General features: G+C 36.0%; 1 protein-coding gene across 1 annotated transcript in view; it reads left to right on the forward strand.

The window, feature by feature from the left end:
• The window catches only part of LOC115444242 (autophagy-related protein 16), a 156,507-nt gene that overhangs the window by 115,175 nt on the left and 15,784 nt on the right, over positions 1-25,548 (forward strand). The window contains 4 exon segments of the mRNA XM_030169941.2: positions 17,301-17,421; positions 18,670-18,849; positions 20,156-20,240; positions 21,725-21,871. Of these exon segments, the coding sequence (XP_030025801.2) occupies positions 17,301-17,421; positions 18,670-18,849; positions 20,156-20,240; positions 21,725-21,871 (533 nt within the window).

Genomic DNA, 25,548 nt, shown 5'->3' on the forward strand with positions numbered 1-25,548 from the left:
TAATTTTTAACTGCCTACTACCCTGACCTCACCCTGACAATACAAATTTCTACCATAAATCAGGACCACCAATCACAGAACTAGTATTGAGAGTCTTGTTAATTAACATGAGTTATATACGGCTATAAAATATTGCTTAGAACATCCTCAATATGAGTACAATCTCAGAAATAAGCTCAATTTATACCGTTAGAAATTAATTTTGAATACTTAATCACACTGTGAAAAAATGTTATCTGTATTGAAGAAGCTGCATCTAAAGTGTTTTACATTATGTTTATTTATTTTTTTATATCGGCATGTACACCTCGAAATCAATTTAAAAAATGTGTTTCTACAAAAAAGTATTCCAAACACAAGACCTCAATTGAGAGTATAATACCTACTTGGAAAGTAATTTTTAGACAAATAATAGTATGTATATTAAGATTATTTGTCGGCGATCGATAACCTAGTTCGAATTTAGCTACGGATATAATTAAAGATCGTATGCGAAAGTAAGCTAAGTAGAGATAGCGCGATGAAAAGGAGGCGAAATGCTCCAAAGGCGAGAATACATTTTTTTATAGTTATATCACGTTTTATATAGCTTTGCCGTCGTCTTCTTTTAAATCAGTATAACCGAACCCATGAAATACAGTTACGAAAGGGTAAAGACACAAGCGTGGCCATTCATTTTGCGCGACAAAAACAATGATAAATTGCTAACATGATCCTAGGTAGTTCCTTGACATTCGAACCGGGTTGTGCAGTGGGCGATCGACGACGGTTTTTGAGCCACTAAATAAACCGTATTATCGGTTAGTTCATTGTCTTTTTTTACCGAAATCAATCACAATAAGAACGTTTTTATAAGTTGTTTGTTTGTCCGTTTATTTTCCGGTGGTCGCGTGCAAAATTAATCACAATGGCAATGAATTACATTTTGTATCGATAAAGTAAATACAAAAAAAATTAATTACATGCTGGCAGGTATTGTTTATTTGTAAATAATGCATGAAATCAATTATTCATAATGTCATTTATACTTTGAACTTGTTTGCTTTCAAATCAACTAAGTATTGAATTGAATTTTTAAATATGTAAGGCTGGATAGCGAAATAACGAACTGTAAGAAGTAGCGAAAAATGTTGAAACAAGTCTCGGGACCGATATTGATGAAAACTAAAACTGTATCATTGGATTTTTGGTAAATGAATATTCCTAGACAGAAATCGAACTTATTAATTTTGACAAGAAGTACACTATATCGTTACACTATTCCAGAGTATGACATACAACTAACGCAAAAAAATCGATTGGCGAATTGGGAAACTATGAAAAGGAAACATTTTTTCATAGTATTTCAATCGCCATCCATGCCCATGAAAAATTCACCTGAATACATTTTAATATTTTAAACGATTATACAATATTTCCAATATTTATTATAACTAATCACTTTCTATATGTATGTTTCTTTGTATTATTATTTTTGGTCGCCACGCTTCTATTTTTCCGCCCTGGCAAATTGTCTACACTGAACTTGGAGGTGACTGTCGCAATAATATTGGCCAGCGAGAGACGTCGTCCATCGATGGTCGCCAGAGTTATTCCGGTGTGCCTTACTAGATATACACATGCTGACCCCGGAACGCTACTTGCCGTAACGAGCCATTATGGCGGGTTTTTCACTATGCGTACAGTGGTGCCTGTCCGCTCGGGTCGTGTGTACCTTTATAAATCACATAATAATGAGATAGATATTTTTGCCTAATATTGCGTACCATATAAAATATAATTTGACGATAAGACCAAGTTTGTGTATAGACTCATCTTTGTGCCAGACTCCTTGCTGAGAACCTTCATGGATTTCAGTAAGTGTATTCGGCCCTATCTCAATATTTATTATCTATGGCCGATATAGCTCGTCTATATTCTTTTGTATATAAAGCAGACGACTGGATACTCAATTTATCCTTAGGTAGTATGTATCCGTTGTGAGCAATTTGCGATCTTTATAAAATCATAAATGTTGAATTATTATAACAATTTTATTATCAAGTATACTTGCAGATATTTCACTATTTCAGAAATTGTTATTAATATTTTAAATTTAAAACCTCTTCATCTGCAGTTTTTGTGTGGTAAAAACGTTTATTTTATGCTCAAGTTCACGGTATCACGTATCGGTCTTTAAAATTATTGAATTGACATTATCTTCGCTTCTATAAGTTTAGCACAAAAGGTGAATTCTTAAAATTTTGTGTATGAGCCTCTGTTTCGTTTGTCAGTCTTTAAAGCCTATTAAAAAATGAAATGCACAATCACGTATGCTTATTAAATACATGTAAAACTATTCAGTATAAAGGTCAGTTTCAAAGGGATATTAAAATTAAATCTAACTTATTGCTCTTGCTAATATTAAAAACGCGCATGTTTGTGAAAATGTTTGAATGTTTATATGTTTGGATATTCGTTAAAGTAAGGTCAACAATAGGTGAACGTATACGGATGAAATTTTGCATAGATACGCATTAATCACGTTCTGGACTAACACATAGGCTATCATACAGACGGCATTATGGATCAATACAATGATATAGTGCCTTTTGCAGTGCAAAAATCGCAATATATCACATAGTGGTGAAGTTATGTTCATATCTCCCGTCCCGTATGCGCCGAAGAAGGCCACCGCGGGTTTTGTTGGTATGCCGGTGTTGGGTATACAGAGGTTAGGGACTCGGTCCAATGCTCGCCCGGATGATGCTATACTCCCGGGTGTCGACATTGGGCCGTAAGTCCGGTGAAACCAACATAACCATTGCACTCACCCTCCAAGTTTTGATAGCGATAACGCGTTTTTTCCACGCATAAAAAGGTACAAAACTCAAACCGAAGCATCTCACTTTTCAAGATCAAAAAACTTTGATCCATATTAATTGTTATAATTCAATCGGAGAATCGAAATTTAGAATTCGCATTTTAAATACACAGCACCTACTCATCAATGAGATGACTGATGAGGCAATAAGACCTCATGTTTACCAATTCCACTGATTATTGGCGCATAAAAATAATAAAACAAGTCCTGTATTATATACTGTAACAGAAACATCGACATCGTGTTCGGCCTTTCACAGAATTCTAAAAAGAAACTAATTCGCAAAGCATTCTCAGAAGAAGATATTACAATAGACTAAAAGTTACACAAAAATTAACTATGTAGGTTCAATAACTTTATAAATGCCACTTTATTCTTCTCCAAAAACAAGTTTTTTAATTCTTTTTTTTGTCACGAAACGTTTCTTTGCAAGTTTTAAATATATTTTTTGTTCTATTTTATGATATCCGTTGCAAATTTTGACTGCTTACAACTGGTTGCATGAAATATGTTTTTCTCATCTTTGCATTATTATAATGTAGATATATTAGCATCATTAATTTATCTATGTCATTAAATATGCCGTAAAATGTTCATAACTACATTAAGCTCCTGATGCCGGCACGTAATTATATTGTAACCTTACTTTAATTACTATTGTATTTACAAATTTATTACTATACCCAGTGGATTAAAACATGTTCACGTTTGAAATCCAAAACCATTGTAGTTATTATAACATTATTCTTTGTTTTTATTATCTGAATAACGAGATGAGAAAACTGCTCGGCTCTTGGTTAGTACGACGTCAGTGCATTGTTAATGTTTCCTTTGCGTTACATATACATATATATTTTTTAAATCATAAAATCTTATAATGTTACGCATGCTAAAGTTCATAAACATATTTGGATGTCACTAATATATAAAGGCGGAGTTATTGCCGTAGGGATTCTCTACCAGTCAATTTTCGAATGGTGCCAAAAATAATCATGGCAGGTGAATCGAATCAAATTTACATTGTAAATAAAATGTACAACTTCACAGATAACATGCATAAACGTAGATACCTACACGACATATACACAATAAATAATACATAATAAGTATATTAAATGTAGGTATATAAATTATAAGTACGTTTATTTGGAAGTACATTTATACTTATTTTCTAAGTACGTTTATGATTTGGAAGAATTTGGCCAAATGATTTAATAAACCATGTCCTGTATTAACAGACAATGTGACTTTTATATTAGGAAATATGTTTCGTCCGAGGTCGCGATCAACACCTAGTATATATATCTAAAATGCGTCTTGGCTAAAGATATAGACTGTCTATATACAAGTTTAACTTTACACGCTCTCTCCAACGCTGTATTGTGCCGCTCAGAACACTAGTATACCTTTATACATTTTCCAAACATCGCACCCTACGTTCCACTATACAAGATGTACACTGACAATAGTTGCACAAACTACAAACAGGGGCCTTATTCTCTGTCCCGCACGTTATTTTGACAGTGTGTAACAAGCCGTAACACAATGCATCATGTTTAGGACTATAGAAATTTGGCTTACAGAATACCATTCCACACAAATTTCTCGAAGATAACATGACACGGCCGCGTTACGCGTTTACACTATCATACAGAATAAGGGGCCTGGTCACAACTCCACGAATTTGACATAGAAATGATACGCGATTTAGAGCAGAGCAAGAGAAATCGAATACATGTTGGAATAATGGCATTTAAAAAGCTACATATCTCTATTTTAATTAAACGTAATTGCGATGGTGTTAAAAAAGCTAATTTATAAATTCTAGTAAATCTAAGTTAATAGTGTCTGAACACAAACTTGTCTTTAACATAATGTATGAATATTTTCTAGGCGTTTTGTTTTCATTAGCAGTAAAAGCTAGTTGCGAGAATAAGTATTATATGCTTTAAAATACATTGACGGGTAGCGACTGGACGCAGTTCATTTACTGTCTATTCATGTTCACAAACAATTATGTGGCAGCTTAACGTGTCTCTTCTCACGATTGTATCGTCACTACGAATTAGCTTTGCACATACTCATGTTTACCAACTACATGCCGCGAACTTGTTGCCCGCTTCGACGCTTTTATCGCAAACGCAACAAACCTGCACAAATATCCGCCTAGTCAAAAATATTATTTCGTGCCGTTTTTGACATATTTCATGTAAGTATAAGATAGATACTATTTCAATTTTCCACCGTTATAATAAGTAACACTAAAAATACATTCTAAGTAACATGGAACGTTTGAAAAATGAGTGTTTTTTCCACTCGGGTAATTATACGCGCGCAGAACGCCCACAGTACGGATGTGTGTATAGCGCCACGCGCACTGGGTGCAAATTTTTTGGTGTCTCCAGGCCCAGTGGTGGTTCCGCGCCGTTAATTTGATGTACGGAGGCAGATGCCCTCACGCTGATAGTTGAGTGCGCATGCGCCTTTCCCGCTTCGCCACTAAAATGTTTATTACACCGTCAAGAAATAAACTGCCGGCGATTTGTCATTGAGTAGTAAAATCATAGAAGGAATTATAAACATATATGTGTGTCAGATCTTTGTAAATTATAAAAAATTCCACGTTTAAGATGGACTTTGTAAAGTACACTAATGAAACAATAATACCGATACATAATGCGTTAAAATAGTGTTTATCAAGACACCAGATCTGTGTTTAAAATTAAAAGTACATTCCAGTTGAATAGCAATTCCAATTATAGCTTGGACCGCAAAACGATACGAAAGTCAGGTGCGGGGTTGAAGTTAATTTACATGTTGATCCGGTAACTAGTTGGAGATAACGTTTTAATGCTCGAGATCTCGCCGCAGATCAACTATCCCACATGTTCCGCGGCCGGCGTCATTCATCAACAAGTTCTTTTGAACCCTGCATACCTTAAACGGTTGTGCGATTACACACTTGAATATTAATGTTGTCACACTGACCCACTAGATTTGATTCTTATCTACAACGCGTGTACTTCTAAGTCGGTGTCAACGTCGAACAAGAATATTTTTATTCGGTATGTGAAGTTCTTTCAGCGCGATAATCATATTTCGACACTAAATGCTGCGCAAACATAGTGAATAAGCGATCGATTGTCGTGGGAGAGGGCGTGGGATCCACTCCTGTCGCATACCAATGATTTCCCGTTCCGAGTGATTTGTGTTGTGCAACGCGAAACATTCGCCACCTCAAACATTGGCTCGACGTCTAAATAGAACCGACCTATCACGTTCGCGAACAAATCTAGATTACAAAAAAAGTAGGTGCTCTTCATTGAGACATCTCGCTCCACCCCCTTTAATGTAAAAAACGAAAAGCTGTATAATTGCGAAACGAACCCAGGAAACACTCAATCTTAGTTCTGTTATATTGCGGAAGTCAAAAACTGTTTGTATAATTTATGAAAAGCTAGACGTCCGCAGTTCATGCAATTTGTATTAAATACACCGACAAGAGGTGTATCGAAATTGACTTACGACGTTTCCTCCGGCACCATCGCAAATTTGGTGGAACAATAATTGCAAATTCATCATTGGCAATTATTGTGATAAAATAAAAACCCATTTTAATAAACTATGAAAAAATATTGAATCAGTTCCGCGGAAGGGTGGTTCCGAGCGTGGACGTGTTGCTGAACTGTTTTAGGATTCATTCACCTCGCGTTACGCTAACTGGCCGCGTGGTCTGCGCATTGTCTCACACGGCGCGGCGCGGCGGCCAAGATGCGAACGATCCTTTGTTCGTTACACTTTGGCTACACTGTAACCACAACTACAAGGTGAACACTTAACACCCATTTCTAAATGTAACATTCATGCGTGCGAGATATGCGCGACACCCATACCTGTACTACCGATATTTACTTTAGAATAACATAACAATACGTGCACTGTACTGCCGTTAAAAGCACTACAAGCAGCGCGGTTCAGTTTGCTTAGCTTAATGGTAAAAACGTATCATAAAGAAAATAGTGATGGACGCTTCCTGTACATGATGATTCAATTATAAATTCGTAAACTGTTTTGGTACTTTCACTCGGAGAGGAAACAATTTGCAGCGTGATTTTTATCCCGATTGTTACTTTCCCACATTAGAAACGTGTAATTTAAATTAATGGTCCATTCACAAACGTACACATATGCACAATACTTTAACCAAACAATCGTCTCTAATCTTTTTTTGTGTCCATTCACTCGCTGTATTGATATTCATTGATGATGGTGATTATGAAAATGCGCAAAACTTTTACCGTTGCATATTTAGTTTAGAAATGTATACATTTATTGTTTTGTCACAATAGATGAATCTATTTGGAGTTGATGGTTGTTTAAAACTAAGTAGTAGAAAGCGACGGTGATTTGGCACGAAGATAATGTTATGCATTATATTGGGTAGTAATTTTTACAATGTTAATTCACTTATTATTGTTTTATTGACAGGTGTAAAAAAGGTATATAATATAAGTGCATCAAAAAGCAAATAAAAACTTCCCACGTGAAACTGAATTTATGATTCGTCGTATTGAAAGCACATTCGATTTGACGTTAAATTTAAATTTCACGTGTTTCGGCGAATTCGTTGCGTAGTATGTACGATCTACATACCTTTAATAAATATTATTTTTATTTATTACGGTTAAATGTTAACAATTTTGTATATTATTTTGAAAAATGTATTTAATATCATGCAAAACTCACTTTTGTATGTCTCCAAGTAGGCCACGAAATATATTAACTATTCTTTGAATTACCTTCATGTGTCACCCGCTATATATTATATCTAATCTACCGTTAAGTTTTTGGTTATTGCGACGTTAATACGTTGGATAAAGGTGCGTATTATTCTTCTTTTTTTTTATTAATCTTTCAAATATGACTAATTCTAACACTCACAAATATGTGGTTTTTAGCTAAATGAACTACAAGGAAATATACAATATTTAAATATTATTATACCCCTATATTACGTTCGTAACAAATTTGATTTTGGCCATAAATTTTATGTTAAGTAAGTAGTAGAGTTCCTACGAGGAACCTTAATTTACCTTAATAATTAAAGTAATTAACAGGCATTTTGAATTATATATGTGGAATTATACTTTCTTTAACTAAACATCATGTTTCGATTTTTACAAATAATTCTAAATACGCTTATTTGGAGTATGTAGGAAAAAAATCTTCAATATATTATCTTGGTTACGTCGATAACCGTCATGACGTTTTAAAAGTACCAATATCTTCTATAATATTAAATCGCCGTTGGTGTGATTAGGATGTAGAAAGGGTAGAATTTTAAATTGCGATTAACATTATTTACTGACTCAAACTGTATATTGACATAAACACCTTATTATAAATATCAAACATTTCGTGTTGCGTGTGTAAATTGTAAAACATCTCGATGTAATAACCTAATACAGGCACTCATAAATGTGTATATTAACGCGGTTAATACAATTACAATTACAAGTGGCTCTATCAATTACTTAGCGCCCACGATACCGCCCGATATCACTATTATAACTACATTAGTAATGGTGCGAGCACGCCATAAACACATTAAGACTATCGATAACACGGTTACTTCGTTTTCTGACAGACCAATTTTCGTTTTCTCCACATACTCCGACATGGTGAACAAATTAACGAAAAATCTCGGAATGTATCGGTTGTTTTCCGATACATTATCGAGTTACGACATTTACTGTACACGGTGTCGAAATTACCGTTTTCAATCAAGCATAGTTCGAGAGCGTTGTTAATTCTCAAGACAAAAAGTGATCGGGCGCATTCGCGTTCCAAATTCGGCGAATCAACGTCATACAAATAATGTCAGCACAGCGCTCGCTATCACAACCGTCAACTGTTTTTGAAGATAGATGGACGGGCGTAGTACATTTAATGGAAATCTCACGGCGGCATCGTGCCAAAGGTTTAAAATTCGATTTATCAATGTTGTAAACCATTACTAAAAAAAACTATGGGTATTACCGTAGTATGATAGGATTAATAATTTTCATGTGGCAGGGTCACGACCCGGCGCTCCCACACATAAATCGGGCGTAGATGTCGCGTCGTGAGCGCACACGCCGCGCCTGCTGCTCGCGAGCGCTGCGCGCCGCGGCGGCTACCGGGGCCATATTGTCTCATGTTAGCACTGCAATTAATAATGGGTCTCTGTCGGCGAACCAACCACCACATCTATGGGAATTTTATCTAATTTGCAATTAAAAGCAAACATTTTAATTACTTTCCAACAACGTATATACTTTATAATTTATTAGCTAGGATTTTTGCTCACATCTGAACGTCGCTTTTTGGTTATCAGTGCGGTACTGCATTCGTATAGATGAAATAATTGTTATTTATGTAATTCAGATATAAAGCCCATATAGAGACGTTATGCAGTAAATAGCTATCTTTATTAGCATGGAGTCGAAAGCTTGGAGCAGAATACAATATACCTACTTACATATCTTTTCAATTAGAGAATTCACGATATATTAACGAGCATCCAATATCAATATAATCTGTATGTTTACACGTTCTTGATCATTACGGAAGATGATTTTATACGGTGTTCAGAGATAACTGTACCCCGGGATTGTTTGCGTCTCATTACGTTTATATTGAACTAGCTTTTGACCGCGTCTCAATCCGCGTTGAAATCTTGAGCTCGTGACATTATTTATTTAACAACGACCTGGCTTTAGAGATTATCAATGTCTCATATGAGCGGTCAAGTGTAATAACTTCAAAGAAAAATGTCATGTTCACATTGGGTTTCGATAGAGCGAAACTAGAATGCTAGACCACACCATTGTACTCTATGATAATAATTTTGTATACTAATCTGTGTTTAAATTAAGCTTTCGTTCGAAAACAGGCTTAAAATTAGTTGCGTATATTTGGCGACAAACACGACCGCGGTTACAGTTTGCGCTGAACCGCTACACGGTACACTACATATTTCGTTAATTGATTAACTGTACACTGTTAGCTCTCTCGCGGTACAGTTAACGTGGTATTAAATCATTCACAAATCGATTAATATTAGCTCTTTATGTTGACACTAATATCATTAGTACGTTTCCTTTTGATGTTTTGTAAACGTGAGCTATTAGAACAGGAAAATAATTATTGTAATTTACATCTCTTACTCGTCGCGTTCTTGTATTTTTGAAGCTAGATTCTTAATTGGCATCCCTTAATCACCCGCGGCAGTGAAACTATTATTTCATTACTTAATTATTCAAAGTATTGCCATTAGAGTTGTTGAGCATTATTTTTGACATAGGTAATAAAATGCTTGCTACCAATAAAAATTATAAATGAGAACAGTTCTTTTATAACGCACTTCAAAATCAGTATCAGATTATACGTAATATCCATTAAAATAAAATTATTAATGGTGATATTGCGGAATTATACATAATAAAGCGAAATCGGTTAATGATCACATCAAAGATGGCAGCAACGGACATCAGTTTGAGTGCTCAATAAATGAGAAGTAATTTTGCTCCCGATTTTATCACTCGTGGCCGCAAAAATTAAGTTCTTGTGTCTTTCAAAAGTATTAAAGATTTATTTGGACAAGCGCCGAGTTTATATTTAAATTAAAAGCTTAAATTATTTTTATTTATTAGTTGTACTCGATTTCTTGCAGCAAAATGTTGTGCCATTAACTTTCTTGATTTTATCATGGAGCTATATTAAAACATTAGCGCCAGACGGGTTCATTTGTCAATGGTTTTTATTAAACATTATAGTGTTACTGAGTATTTGTATAATAAATTGTTAATAATTGCTGCAAATGAATTGCCCAAAGCACAAAATTAAGCATCATTAATTATGAAACGCGGGATAATTGTCTTGTGATAAATCGTTCGTAATTCTTACTAATCAAGTAAGTAATCATATCTCGCCGATATAATGTGTTTATAATAACAATCGAAAATAGATATCTTTCTTTATATGCACGTGTGTCCTTATATGCATTGTTTAAATGTCATTTACAAACAAATGTGCTTGTGATAAATAAATATTTTCTCAACGGTCGGCTTTTAACTTCTGAAAATAAAGGAATATTCCCATGGACTCATAAAATAACTTAGTTTTGATCGTCGGTGGATGATCAGATTGTTTGGAAGCCGGGCCGCAAAAGACCTTACGTGAAAGCTCTGAGATTTGAGATAATGTAACATCTAATGCGACACAGCCACGCCAGCAATCAGCGGATTATGTGAGAATGTTGTTGATAATCACGTTGAAAGACAACACTTGGTTATACAATTTTACTGCAGAATAACATGTGCTCAGTGAGGCATGACTACTAATTATGTGTTCACACCGTTTTTGCTTCATTGCGTCCTTTTCAATTATGTTAAACATTGTATTTGTACTAGTTATATTTCTACTGTTTATGGGCGATCGTATCGCTTACCATCAGGCGAACGGCAATTTCGTCTCGTCATTCAAAGGAATAAAAAGAACGTTAATGATTTCTTATGTTTACGCGAATGTAGACATTAAAATTAAACTATTTTTCGGATTTTATCGCGGTTTTAATGGAAAAAAAAGTTATTTAAAAAATCGAAAAGCAGTCTAGAATATGGATCCGTGGCTGTTACCGTAAACTGAAATAGGCACAGCGTAGTCGGATGTGTGTCGTAAACTAATTGACTTTAGCAAGTCGTGTTATTATTAAATAGCGTGTAGCGAGTGGCAAATAATGTTAATATGGATAACATAAAAACTGCCATAAAACATTTAGATATGCCAACTTTTAGGTTTATTTGCCAAACGATGTTGGAGTTTATCAATCTTAAATATACTAACGTCCATTTACACATTTTACGTATTCATAGTCTACATCTTAAATTATTCTATTATGTCGAAAAAGTGCTTTCTTTGTCAAATTACGATGTCATTACAATGCAAACCAGAGCAACAAAATAATATGTACAGTTAATTTTTAATTATAATATCCGGTCATACATTACCGACGTAACGTTTCTACAATCAAGGAGTGTTACGTTCAAATATATTTTAATGTATGAGAAGCATCTCAACCAAAACAATAACAGTCTCACAGAGGACAATGACCTCACAAATTCTGTATTATTTCATTTAAACTTAAATCAATCTCTTACAGATGAAAATTAACATACACTTTATTGCTTATCTTGTATATAATGGCCCTACTCATAGTGATCAAATTGGATATGAAATTACCATATAAATTTATATAAAATAACGTTTCTATTCATTTTATAAATGTCAAAATTAATCGACGATAGAGAAGTTAATTTCCTGGCGCTAAACTGAGTCACTTTGGCGGATTGATTTCGTTTATAAATTAATAAAACAACACGCATTTACATCATAAAACTGTTATTGGATGTTTATATTTAAAATATTAGAATATTATCTTGATCCTGGCTCTGTCCACAGGTATCTTATTCAGGAAATACTACTACTGTGAAGCTTTCAAAGGTAAAAAGTAGTATACATTAATCCAAGATTGTATGTCAATGAATACCAACTTTCATCCATATGATTTCTACCTTTAATTCTAAAAAAATCAATACATATTCATAAACTTTCACATATATATTATTAATAGAAGTAGGATATGATTATTCCTTACTGCCTTATAAATTGTATACACATTTTTGTCATATTCATTCAAATTGACAAGTCTTTACATTTATAGATAAATGATTTCTTTAATATTCATTTGACTGACCATCGGAATCTAGGATTTACCGAATGAAAATGTACAGTAACATACTATCTTTTTCCCACAGCGGTGTTTGTGGCATTCCCGATCCCGAGATACTTTTTATTTTATAGCTCGGCTTCCTGATGTCGTGTGGCGGATAAACGGGCTGCGGTTTTTTTTGTTTCGGTGGTTCACATATTGTGTTTACGTTAAAAAATTCTTAAGCGATTGGAATTATTTTTGGAAGATATTATGCATCGTTTTGTTTAATTTAAGTATTAAGTTACGATATTATTGTCAGTACAATATACTGATTACATTAAGTGAAATACTAGTGTGAAATAAAATTGATGAACAAAAAATTTGTACACTAAATGAATGTCGTCTAGGTAATTTGTTTCAAAATAAAGGAATCTATTATATCCTTTCATTATAATATTGAGGCATATTAACACATCCTATTCTAATTCTTAAATACTAGCAATGGATCTACTCTCTCTCTCCCTTTTAACATCTGTATTGGCAAATATTATTAAACATAATTAAATACCTAATAACAAGGTATTGGAAATTGATAACAGTAATATAAAATTGTAGATCACTATCATTTTAATGTTTGCAGTAGTTTATATTTATTAATAAAATTTGTTATAATTAGTAGTATCATAAAAACTTTAATATCCGTTTTATTAATATTTGCATATTCTGAGCGATCGAACATATTTTTATAAATCTTTGATATAGATGTACAATAGGGGACCGGACTCGTTTATGTTCTTTATTATTATTAAATATTTACGTTATATAAATTATAACACAGAAAGAATTATTTAAATCCAGTAAAAAATCAACAAGTTATAAGTCTTTTAATTTCGGTAGAAGGGGTAAGTAACAAGAAACAGAAAAGAGGCGCAATACCCACGTGTGACGTCATAGGGCATTACGACGCGTGCGAAAGAAAAAGATAAAGCGATATCCCCACTTCGCGCCCACTTCGGCACATAGTAATATTTGAAATATGAATTACTGGCTCATTTTCTAACCAATTTTAATGCAGTTTTCGCAGGAGGGTTTCTTTTTCGTATTATTAACCATTACATATAGAATAATATACAAAATCAAACACAGGCCGGTCCCCTATTATCTAATGTACATGACTAAACATAATATCAATATTCAAGCTGTGATTCAGATGCATTAGTACAACCAATATATCGCAAATCTAAAAACAAAACTCAATGTTGGGTGGGAGTTATAACGAAGTCCGGTAGCAATATATTTCCTAAGGAACATTAATTTGCTCAGCAGTCGTAAACAACTAATGGCGAGCCCCTTCGGCCGCCGGTGGTTGATTGCATCTGTTGTCGCTCCTCATATCGCGCGCACTGCTGTGATTTACCCGCCACCTGTCCTTGTTTATGTGCCTTGATAGCCGCACACGAGGAAGTGCGCACTACTAGAAACATGAACGTGACACTACGTGCACATAAATTGTATCGGTTTCGACCATAGATATAGCAAGTTGTGTATTCTTATCCGGCTTTCAAGTATTGCCAAAAATGCGAAAAAATAAAAATGATGTGCAGCTAGTAATAATCTCTGTCTGAAATTCTAAATGAGCCTTTAGAGGCAGATGAGTTCTGATCATACGTTTTCGTCAGCACAGATGTATAGAAAATTTTGTCAGTTAATTTGACACTTTCTTCATAGTGAACAGTTTTGTGAGACTCGGGTCATTATTCTTTATACTTATTACTCCCGTCCATTCTCTATGTCTGTGGTTCGTTGAAACCGATAGAAATTATGGAACGTATGCGTCGCCGCATATAACTCAGTTTAGTTATATGCGCAGACGCACAGTGAATACAATTTCACCGCGGCACCTTCAAGGAGTTTAATGGGATCAGATTAAAAATGATATGCATTGTAAAACCCTCATCACAAAAACAGCCGGCGCCATGATTGTCAAAACCGAGGCCATAAAATTCATTTCGCACACATCCAACCTGCCTGTTGTAGCGCCTCCGCAACGATGGATAGTTTTGATATGATTAAATGAGCCCCTTTATAATCCGGCTGCCGCGATGAAACAACACGGATACTTACGGAAATGAAAATAATTCTAACTGATCATAACGTAGCGATCATTACACGGTATTGTTTGTTTATCTGTTAGCGATAATTTTCTTATTCAGTCGCTAAATGTGGATACTTTGTAAATGGATTTAATCGTGTAGCCAAAGTAATAAGTTGTGTATTTCTGCACCACGCACCACAGCTGGAATCACTAATGAGAGCGCAATTCAAATCAACTGATTTATATGGAGTGAGTTATTCACCGCTCTACGCGTACAATATTTATTTATATTCTAACGGCTAGTTAGATAATATTCAAATCTATTACTGAGATAAATAAAACTAATCCACCGGCACGCCGTACCGCACCACCAGCCTATTTTTTTGTATTACTAAACCAACAATGTGAATGTGCTAGCTGCTGAACTGTGCATGCTATTCAAAGCCTTTCGTATATTCTGGTACAGTTATGATATATCATGGAAGTGCGTTACAGATTATGGGTGTGTTCCCGAGCTAAGTTTATTAAGCCTATAATAGCAACTTGAAAAATATAATCTGGAATGTCTTAGTAATCAATATTTCTTTTATATATATTTTTATTTTCTTTTTGTTGAATCGCGAAACCTCTCCAATGGATGTGCTCTTATCTCACAAGAACTTCGTCGAGAGCTCCATTCGTAATGCGAAAAAAAACAAATAAGTGTATGCTCACATCACAGTTTAAAAACAGTATAAAATAAATAAGTATGAAAAAATAATTGTTGATTTCTTTAAAAAAATATCTGTAACAGTTAACATACAAACATTATATGTAAGTAGTAAGCAATGTATTTCGGAAAATGCTTTCTACTATCTGCTTTAATGATGGATCATCCTCGTATCAAAACATGTCACAGTTCAGTTATTTCTTGTTACTTCTGATTCATAGACATTTATTACTGACATTAAACTTTTTTCCGACTTAAAAGTAATACCGTTTTAAATATTTTTTAATGAACTGAAATTTGTATTACGCGGTGGAATGTGTTTGACGAAGTCGGTGCGTCTGTGATTACAGTAATAACGGCGAATGACTTGATAAGTCTAACTGGTAAAACCACCAGTTCCGAACTAAAATATGTTGGTGTTGGGTGCCAAGTGGTATGTTTCCGCTGGGGCGGGTGGATAATGTATTTTAATGCGCACGTGTAATTAACAAATGCGGAACGCGTATTGGACGAGTGCGAATTGCTGTTTACCACACTATGAGTACACGCTACACAGTCTTTGTTTATGTTACTGTTTGTTGTACATAAATGGAATGAGACGAGTAGACCGCGCACGCCCGATAACGAAGTGTTTTGTCTGTAATTAAGAACGGCGAGAGCGGGTCAACCGTGCGCTCAAACATTACCACAAAGTTATGGGGACATTTTGAGCGTGTTGGGATTGTTTAACTACAAGCCTGTCATGTTTGGAATGGACTCACGTTATAAATCTGCCATAGTCATGATTCCGTTGGAATCGTTTGTTAATTATAATTAATAGATGGTTGATAATGAAGCACACTCAGCTTCTGTGACCGGCGTTGGTCGCGTTTTACTTGCATCTGTTATTCTTAATATATGGTGTGTTGAATTAATTAATGCTCTAATAAATCTAGATCGTATACTCTTCCGAACCGGTTTCGAGATGATCCTTCCCGATCTTCGTAAGTGGATATAAGATAATACTGTAATAATATGTTCAAACTTCCCGTTTTAATGACATTGATTATAATAAAAGAAGCTAAACATGACAAATTTGCCTGCATGAATAAATAACAATTTTAATTGTGAGCTGTTTAAAGTTCCTCGTAATGCGGCCAACTGACAATGGCTTTTGGATAAGTAATATTCTGTGGAAGCACGTTTTCAGAATACTGTTACGCAAAAAGCGTCTAATAGTTTACTCGACAAACATTAGGGACTACGCGCAAAAGCACCGTAACTATGCGTTTCAATAAACTTGCACAACGTACTAAGCATTATCTTAAACGCCGACATTCTTCCACAATGTCATGTCTCACTAAACTAATAGGGATTTTAGATGCAAATAGACGCGATGCCAATTTCGCTCGTGAGTCGACGATTTTGTGCAATACTGCTGAGTGGGTAACCGAGACTTTGCGAAGATCACGAGGCCATAAAGAGGACAATAATCGTTGTTCGTGGCGCGCCGGGAGCCACGTGTAAACTTCTGTCCGATGTCGGTCGGTAGCTTGCCGTCGGTAGCCACGGCTTGCATTTTATTACAGGACATGACACTAGCCTCTCTTTAACAATGGATTTACACGGCGTATATACCCCGGTTAAGATTGTTATTTTACTTTATACGTCTTGTTATTTGGGCATTTATTTGCGTATAAAAATTAAATTGTCACTGCAGTCTCCTTAAAGTAGGTAGTAGTCGGCACGCATAAAAAATGTTTTTTCCGTGTTAACTCACATAAATAAAGCGACATAAAAGATTGAAGTGTGATAACTTTAATTACATAGCTGTTTTTGGAAAGCAGATACGAATTAATTGCACATTTGGATTTCTCTTAGCATACTGTCTTTGTTTCAGCATACGTTAACGGGTCATAGCGGTAAAGTGATGGCGGCCAAATTCCTCGGGGAGCCTACTAAAGTAATCACGGGGAGCCACGACCGGACTCTCAAAATATGGGATCTCAGAAGTAGAATGTGTAAGTATGTATGTTAAATTTATTGAATATATTTCAAATTGATTGCTATCGACTGAACGCCATAACGTACCGTATTGGAGCCGGTAGCGCGCTACTGGTTCCTGCAAATTAATAAACACACGTAGGTCAAACATTATCTAACACGCACTCTACAATTTGTTATCTTTGTTATCAATGATAGCATCTATATTAGTTACATCCATAACACTCCACGGCAGTAGATTTCCGCGAAAGTTTCTGTGTAACTCGACAATTCTAAATAATAAGACGATTAAGCGATAACATTAAAATACGTTCCCTATGATCTTATCTTAATTAAAATAAAATAAGAAATTCTAAGAATTAATCAATGTTACTACTGTTTTTGTGTGTGTCAGAATCACATTGTTGGCAGTTTTGTCTGCATCACCAAAGGACTTAATTTTATAGAGTAGATCGGTACCCCTCGCTGACATCGTGTTTTCACAAAAACCGGGGAAAATTTTGGTATTGTGTTCTATGTGGTACACTCCAATGTCATTGCTTAAAGTCCAAATGTAAACTAAATTTATAATAATGCCACGATTTTTAGTTGTTTGGTAGTTTATGATCGATGTTGATTTATTACTACTAAGTGACATCTTATATCTCATTAATTAACCAATTTAACTTGAAATCCGATTAGTTGTGATCGCATGAATGCACTTTGCATTTAAAAAAAATAAATATAAATTATGAACCACAACAAAATTTTCACCTAGCAACTCGTACAACGGTTACAAAACTCATAAAGCATTCCGATACAGTTTTTATGGACAGTTGTGTTTATAGACAGCGATTTCAGGTTTCCAACCGGTCTGGTGTTCAACATTGCAGTTAACACTGACAAAACAGGTGACAGAATGTGACCTTGCATGGTCGTTACTCAACGAGAGTGCGCTACCTATCAGCACGCCCGTGCAGGTGCCATGCGCACCCCGGCCTCCCGCCGCGATGCCCTAATATATAGCCCATTATATTCGCACACACCAAACTGTTGCAATTGCATGTAACGCTATATTTTTATATTGGCTCCATAAAATGAATGCGCCTCGTGTTATTGCAGTCAAAATATAGAACAACGAGTAATGTCGCATCTCTCGGCGGTCATCGCAATTATACGCGCCAGCTTAATTGCTTCTGTAGTTATCATGTTTACGGTAAAATGTTGAAAAATTGCAGAATATATTACATGTCTACGTGCATAACGTTACGTATTGTGGTCAACAGGTACGGAAACAAAATTCGCAGGATCATCTTGCAACGATCTAGTGACGTCAGATGGCGCCGGTTCAACGATCATATCGGGACATTTTGACAAGCAAATACGCTTTTGGGACATACGCACAGAAATGTCGGCGAACCACATCATGCTGCAGGGAAAAGTCACATCTCTCGATCTCAGTAGAGGTATGTCTCCTAAAATCAATATAATTATAATTATTATTATGTACCAAAATCGGCCTTAAAGTAATGGTTTTGAGTGAACAAAAATTTATAGCACTCAGTTGTAATAGAGATGCATTCCGCGTGTTTTAAATATTCTATTAACATGCTTTTACTAATTGCAAAGTGAACTATTAGTCTGCATGTAATGGCGTTCATTAAACTGCAATTTATTAGGTCGGAGAAAGGTAACACATCCCATAAACGACCACTTAACATCCGTATTATTCTAATCAAAAGTTATATTAGCAGGTAATTGAGTGAACTGCATATCAGTTTCGGTATTCGTGTCGGCACACAACGTGACGAGTGTCCGATGCCCATTTCCGTTACGCGTGTCTCGATCGAACCCTTTTTTGTCAATAACGGTTTGCTGTTGCACGAAATGTTCAGATTGATTCTTTCAATCAATCGAAGTGTCGGAACGTCACTGCTTCGGAAACTGATTAAATCACGTCGATTTGGTCGTCAACGGGCGCGCAACCGCGCCGCGCAAATGAATAGGGAGGCGGTTCACAGTTACCCATCACGATCGGTCGACATACTCATACGTCGCCACTCGCCGCTATCGCGCATCAGTTACGTGGGGTTACCGCTGGCCGTGGCGGCCACCGCGCGCCCGGCCAATATCACACGTTTCATAACGCACACGACGCACGAGCCGTGATACGCGGCGCGTGGTCATCTGTTGCCATCTCGTCGCACGTGTGAACCGCCAGGACCACTTGTGAGATACACAAATGCATCAGCGGAACCGTTACAGGTATACATTAAAAACGACAAGCGCGCGATAATATCACTTTTGTGCTCAATTGTTAGGCATGTCTAAACGATTCAGTAATGGCTAATGGCTTGAAAACTCTCTGAGAATTTATGATTTGACCTTAAGACATTTGATTGCTCTCTATATGACTGACGACTAATGAAACTGCGATCTTATCTCGCGATTAACCCTCTAATTCAATAAAACGTTGTACGCGTACACGGCTTTGGAGTTTCGCTTGGAAACCGAACAACAGTTTAAGGTTCAAGGTTAAACGTTACCTCCGTGCTGTTATTAGTAATGTAAGCAATAATGGAGATAGCGGAACCGTCAGTGACTATCGACAAATCATCGGCTTCGGTCACCAAATATTGTATAATTTTCTAATCATTTATGTAACAACGCACACCGTTAGCGTTCGCCGTATAATATTCCTATTAGCATAATAGTATACATGAACTCTTGTTGAACGCCATCAAAATGGATAACAAATGTTTATTGTTGCAGATAGCAATTATTTACTGGCGTGCGTACGAGATGACACGATACAACTAATAGACCTGCGGATGAACACAATAGTGCGCTCTTTCAGGTACTTGTTCCCTATGACAATGCACATGCGTAATGATCATGAAATATATTGCCACACACATTTATTCGCGCGCATTCCACCTTCAACTATTTACACGTTATGCTGAAAAATTATATTCTAATGTATCACTTATTTCTTTTCCACTATCAATGAATTTTAGAACTGCATAAGACAAATTGGAAATGTAAAAATATAAATATATTTCACATGTTTATTTAAGTATATTGTTTGAATTTGTCTTGTATACATTCTTCAATATATTATTCGTTTAACTATCTCCGGTCAGTTCAATTTCTGTGTCCACACCTGCCTCCTATAGTTCATTACTTACTTTTTATGGTACTATAATTCAGTGTAATTCCTGTTTATCAAATATAACGACTTATTGAAGGAAACCAAACTGGTAATGTCATTGATCTTGTAAAATGCGGATACATTATGTTTTTCTTTTAATTTAATAATACCGTTAAGGTATTAACTTATTTTTAATTTAATTAAGTATAGTTAGAATGATATATGATTCGGGAAACACTATTCTTTATTTGATTTTATTTAATTTACTGTAATATCTTTCTCTCAGGAAACACCTAAGAACTGACAAAAAGTTGCAAATATCAAACGGTAATGGTCGTTAGTTTAAATGGACCTTTATATTCAGGTAGCACCCATAACCATATTATACTATTATTTTATTTTATTATAAGTATTTTAATTCTTATAAGAACAGTAAGTTGAAGGAAATAATTTTACGCGTTTACGCATGACAAATATGTGATTAAGCTGGAAGAAGTAAATAGCGATAAAACGAATAGTATATATTTTTTTATGTATTCCTTACTTTTAATAAAGAGATCTTGTAGATTTTTATTTTACACTAAATATAAATATTTTTACACCATACATTTTTCAGAAATCTCTACTTAGTTTCTCATCTTTCTTATATTCATGCAATTGATTCGTCAAACCTCATCGACTCTATTTCCCTCCTTGCATATAATAAGTAGATCCTGTCGCTATGTCATATACCAATCTCTATATTTTTAAGACAAAAAGTATACTATTAATGTTGTACTAATAATAATAATATAATAATAATATCAGCCCTGTATTATATACTTGCCCACTGCTGAGCACGGGCCTCCTCTACTACTGAGAGGGATTAGGCCTTAGTCCACCACGCTGGCCTAGTGCGGATTGGTAGACTTCACACACTTTCGAAATTCCTATAGAGAACTTCTCAGATGTGCAGGTTTCCTCACGATGTTTTCCTTCACCGTTAAAGCGAACGATAAACTCACAAAGAATACACACATGATTTTTTAGAAAAGTCAGAGGTGTGTGCCCTTGGGGATTTGAACCTGCGGACATTCGTCTCGGCAGTCCGTTCCACACCCAACTAGGCTATCGCTGCTTTTTACTAGTACTAATATATTTTTTCAAATTAAATAAAAATAAATAACATTAATGTTACACGTTCATTTCAGTCACGAGTCGTTCAAGGTGGGGTGCGACTGGTCGCGGGCGGCGTTCGGTCCGGGCGGGCGGCTCGTCGCGGTCGGCGCGGCGGACGGCGCCGTGTTCGTGTGGAACACGTACACTGGCCGGTTGGAGACGATACTTAAGGACCATACGTAAGTACTATTTAAATGACATTTTATTTTGTTACTAATTGTCTACCCGTTGGAATTTTGCATTATCTACATCTCGGTAAAAACTAAGACGTTTACAAAAATTTCCACATTTATTCGATTAACAGTGACAAAGTGACATCTCTCAGGCAAGACCACAATAGATATAAACTTTCCTCAGATATCAATTTCAATTACAGCTCTTAATATAATAGCAAATAATCTACCGGTGCATTGTTAGTAAGGACGATAATAGCTTCCCAAGTACATATCACCTGCTCGCTGTGCGTGTATGAGATTCTAAACACGCGCGCGCGATATTTTGAATGAACGTGAGTGCGAATTTATCACTCACGAGATAATCATATACAAAATGGCATAGTGCACACAACGCAACATAGAATAGCTTAGGAAAGCTGCATTCCGTCATGAGCCGCTCTCATGCATCATTCGCTAACCGATTGTGGATCAAAGTGCTTGCCTGTATGCCCCCGCCCTCCATTAAGACTCCGTTTGTGAATAAATAAATCGCTAATAATGCCCATTACTGTCGACAGACATGACCTGTCTCAATAAAATTCCGATAAAACACATTTTCGACCTTGAATGGTAAACTAGAAATTGTCTTATTCGTGACATCGTTCAGTTCCCCCGTAACATTTCGCATGGACAATTGAAATCGTGAGGTCAACATTGGCTCGGGCTGTCTCACCATTGCAAATTTCTCTTTCCCATACCGTACACTGCATATTTATTTGGCATTAAGCTATCTCCACACCTGCCCGATTCTATTAAAGTAAACAATGAGAGTTGAATGTCGTTGAAGTTGCGAAACGATGAATAATTTTGCTAAAGAATAAGCTTTAGTTTGTTTACCGGTGCGACGCCCACAAGCGGTACGCGATTCGATCGAAGCTTTGTTCCGGCGTGCGATCGCAACACGACACTGAACTCCTCCGGTAAATCATCTCAAATGGAACATATTGTTCCCATGAGTTGAAACATCAAGCGGAGTGCACGCCGCCACCACGCCATCGCCCGCCGCCCCGCCGCCTTGACGCTCTCCTACACGCCCTGCTCCAAGTTAATTCGCACTAGACATCGCACGCAATAGAGTAAACAATCCTTAACAAGGACAAGAGAAAGGAATGGCGGAAACATTCCTTCGCATCTCGACATGCATATTTTGTTTAGCAATAGCCGTCTCCGGTGTCTTCGCGCTAGTGCGAACGGTAAAGGTGCGCGGTCACTTACCGCCGCAGTCGAGTCTAATTCAATATTGAAACAAACATTACTACGGTGCCTACCACATATACCGTTGCGACATAAAATTCTTATCATCTTCGGTTAGAATCAATTTGAGAGCAACAGTATCGAAGTGAAGTGAGATGAACAATAAAGATTGCTTTTGCATCGGCTTCATCCATTGTTTAGTATTTCATAGACATGTTTAACCGTGACCAATTCCGGTACTGGTGAACATCGAGACTATTATACTTGGAAACAAACGCTACACTGAATCGTGTGTTCTATTAGATTAATTTGTTAGTAAAGGTTGGTTTATACTGGTGCCGTGTTTGAGCGCGCACCTCGTCGAAACGATTGCAACCGTAATAACACATTGCAAACAAATTTAAAACGGGAGATCAAGTTACAGTGTCATTACGAGTAAAATATATCTCATTATACGATACTATTTGGGTGGTCCGAAAAGTATTTTACGGATCATATATAATGGTCATTGTTTGATTACACAGTTTATAATATTATGTCCATATGATTATCTAATGATAAAGTACAGAGGAGAGGCGATATTGAATATAGATTTGCCGTTGTTCAGTAACGAACCGGCGTGTGGCACAGCGCACAAGCCCCGTGTACAAACAATAGAGCACAAATATTGTTGTTTAGCGAGCTGGCGAACTCGAATGTAAGCTGTCCAGCTTGCTAAGTTGTACCTCCTTTGTCGACGGTCCTTCGCAGCATGCGGCCCTTGTGGAAAATTAGCAGGACCGTGTACAACACGTTACCGTTGTCGTCGGAAATTGTTATTATTTATCGCGCAGTTACGAGCTTATCGTTGATTCATACAGTGATACCGACCTCTATGGGAAACCGTGTGCATTTAAACAGCCGCAAATTAACTCTTATCGTGATGCGGCTAAAAGATAATTGAAGTGCTTTATACTAATGGAGAAAATGTAAATGATAGCTTATCAACATTCAACACCCATGTGACTTTCCCTTACTTCATTGTTTCAAATTATCTTTAAAAGCTGCAAGAACATTATCCAATATGTTTTTCTAAATAACCTAGATAGCTAGGAGAGAGAGGACCTTTTTAATTGTTCATGCGATTTTATAGTGGATACTTAATATAAATCACGTATATTGACTCTAAACCTTTATGGGGCAATATTTTACAACGACACAACAGCGACAATACAAGGTCCAAGAGCACAAAATCAATATCCGTCCTGATATTGAATATATTGTATTTTGTAAACTCGTTCACGAGCATGAATATAATATCCATTTGGTTCCATAAAGCTATTTCATTTTGAAATCTGGATCCGCCCCTGCACCCAGATTTTCTGTGTTCGTTGATAGCAACGTTATTATTGGAATAATATTTATTCAAAATAACTGTATCCGATGAAATATACTTGTCAAATTTGAGCTCAACTCACTACCTTAGTGGCCGTACTTTGCACATAAGCTGATAGTTTGCGTGTCTATGTGTATTTAATAACTTCTATACACTCAACTTAGTTATTAGTTTATGAAGTTATTGGCTAATAAACGTAAAATGTTATTAGTGAACATGATTTTCTCGTAATATAGGGGCAAAGAAAAGTATTTATGTTGATTGCCGACGCTCGCGGCGAAGGCACATCAACGCACAAATCTCATGCACGCATAACATTCTAATCTCGTGCCAGGATTCCTCGAAATTACTGACTGATACCTACATACACTATAAAACCACCCACCATCTAGACTCTGGTAAAATCTAGCCTAATGATCTCTTCGTGTTGTCTGGTCTAGACATAAACGCAACTAAGAGTGATGGAGGTATTTGGTCTATCATTAAAGATGCTTACACTATATTTTTTTGCGTGGTAGCCTGATTGTTTACCTCATTTTTTGCGGCGGTCTCATCTAGATTGAATCAGTGGTACGGAATATTGCTGTAAAATAAAAAGCTGCAGTATCCAATATAGATTGTGATCCCTGAAAGTGTGTACCGTTCGGTCACCCCATCGATCGATGGCAACATATTTATAAAGGCCGGAATGTACGGACATTGGTCCCAACTAATCGCGTTGCATGCTTTTTGTGGCGGAAAGGGTAACGACCGCCGCAGATAGGTTCTTGAAATTGCTTTATTGGGTAACCTGTTTCCGAACACAGAAGGCGTATAATGCGGTTATGAACTAAGGGACGCATCGAGTGATATACATAGACATATCTTTTTGTTTTATGCGAAAATGTATTGCTATAAAACCGCATATTGCGGATAAACCTAATAAAGATTTTTACACAAATATAAACCTATCTATTCTCATGGTTAGTGCTAGTAAATGCAAAATATAATGTAGATTTAACTTTCAATAATCATTATGGCAACATAAGACAATCATAACCAATTGATCGACATTGCAACAAACCTATACGAA

Source organism: Manduca sexta, chromosome 21 (assembly GCF_014839805.1).
Source record: "Manduca sexta isolate Smith_Timp_Sample1 chromosome 21, JHU_Msex_v1.0, whole genome shotgun sequence".
Taxonomy (NCBI): domain Eukaryota; kingdom Metazoa; phylum Arthropoda; class Insecta; order Lepidoptera; family Sphingidae; genus Manduca; species Manduca sexta.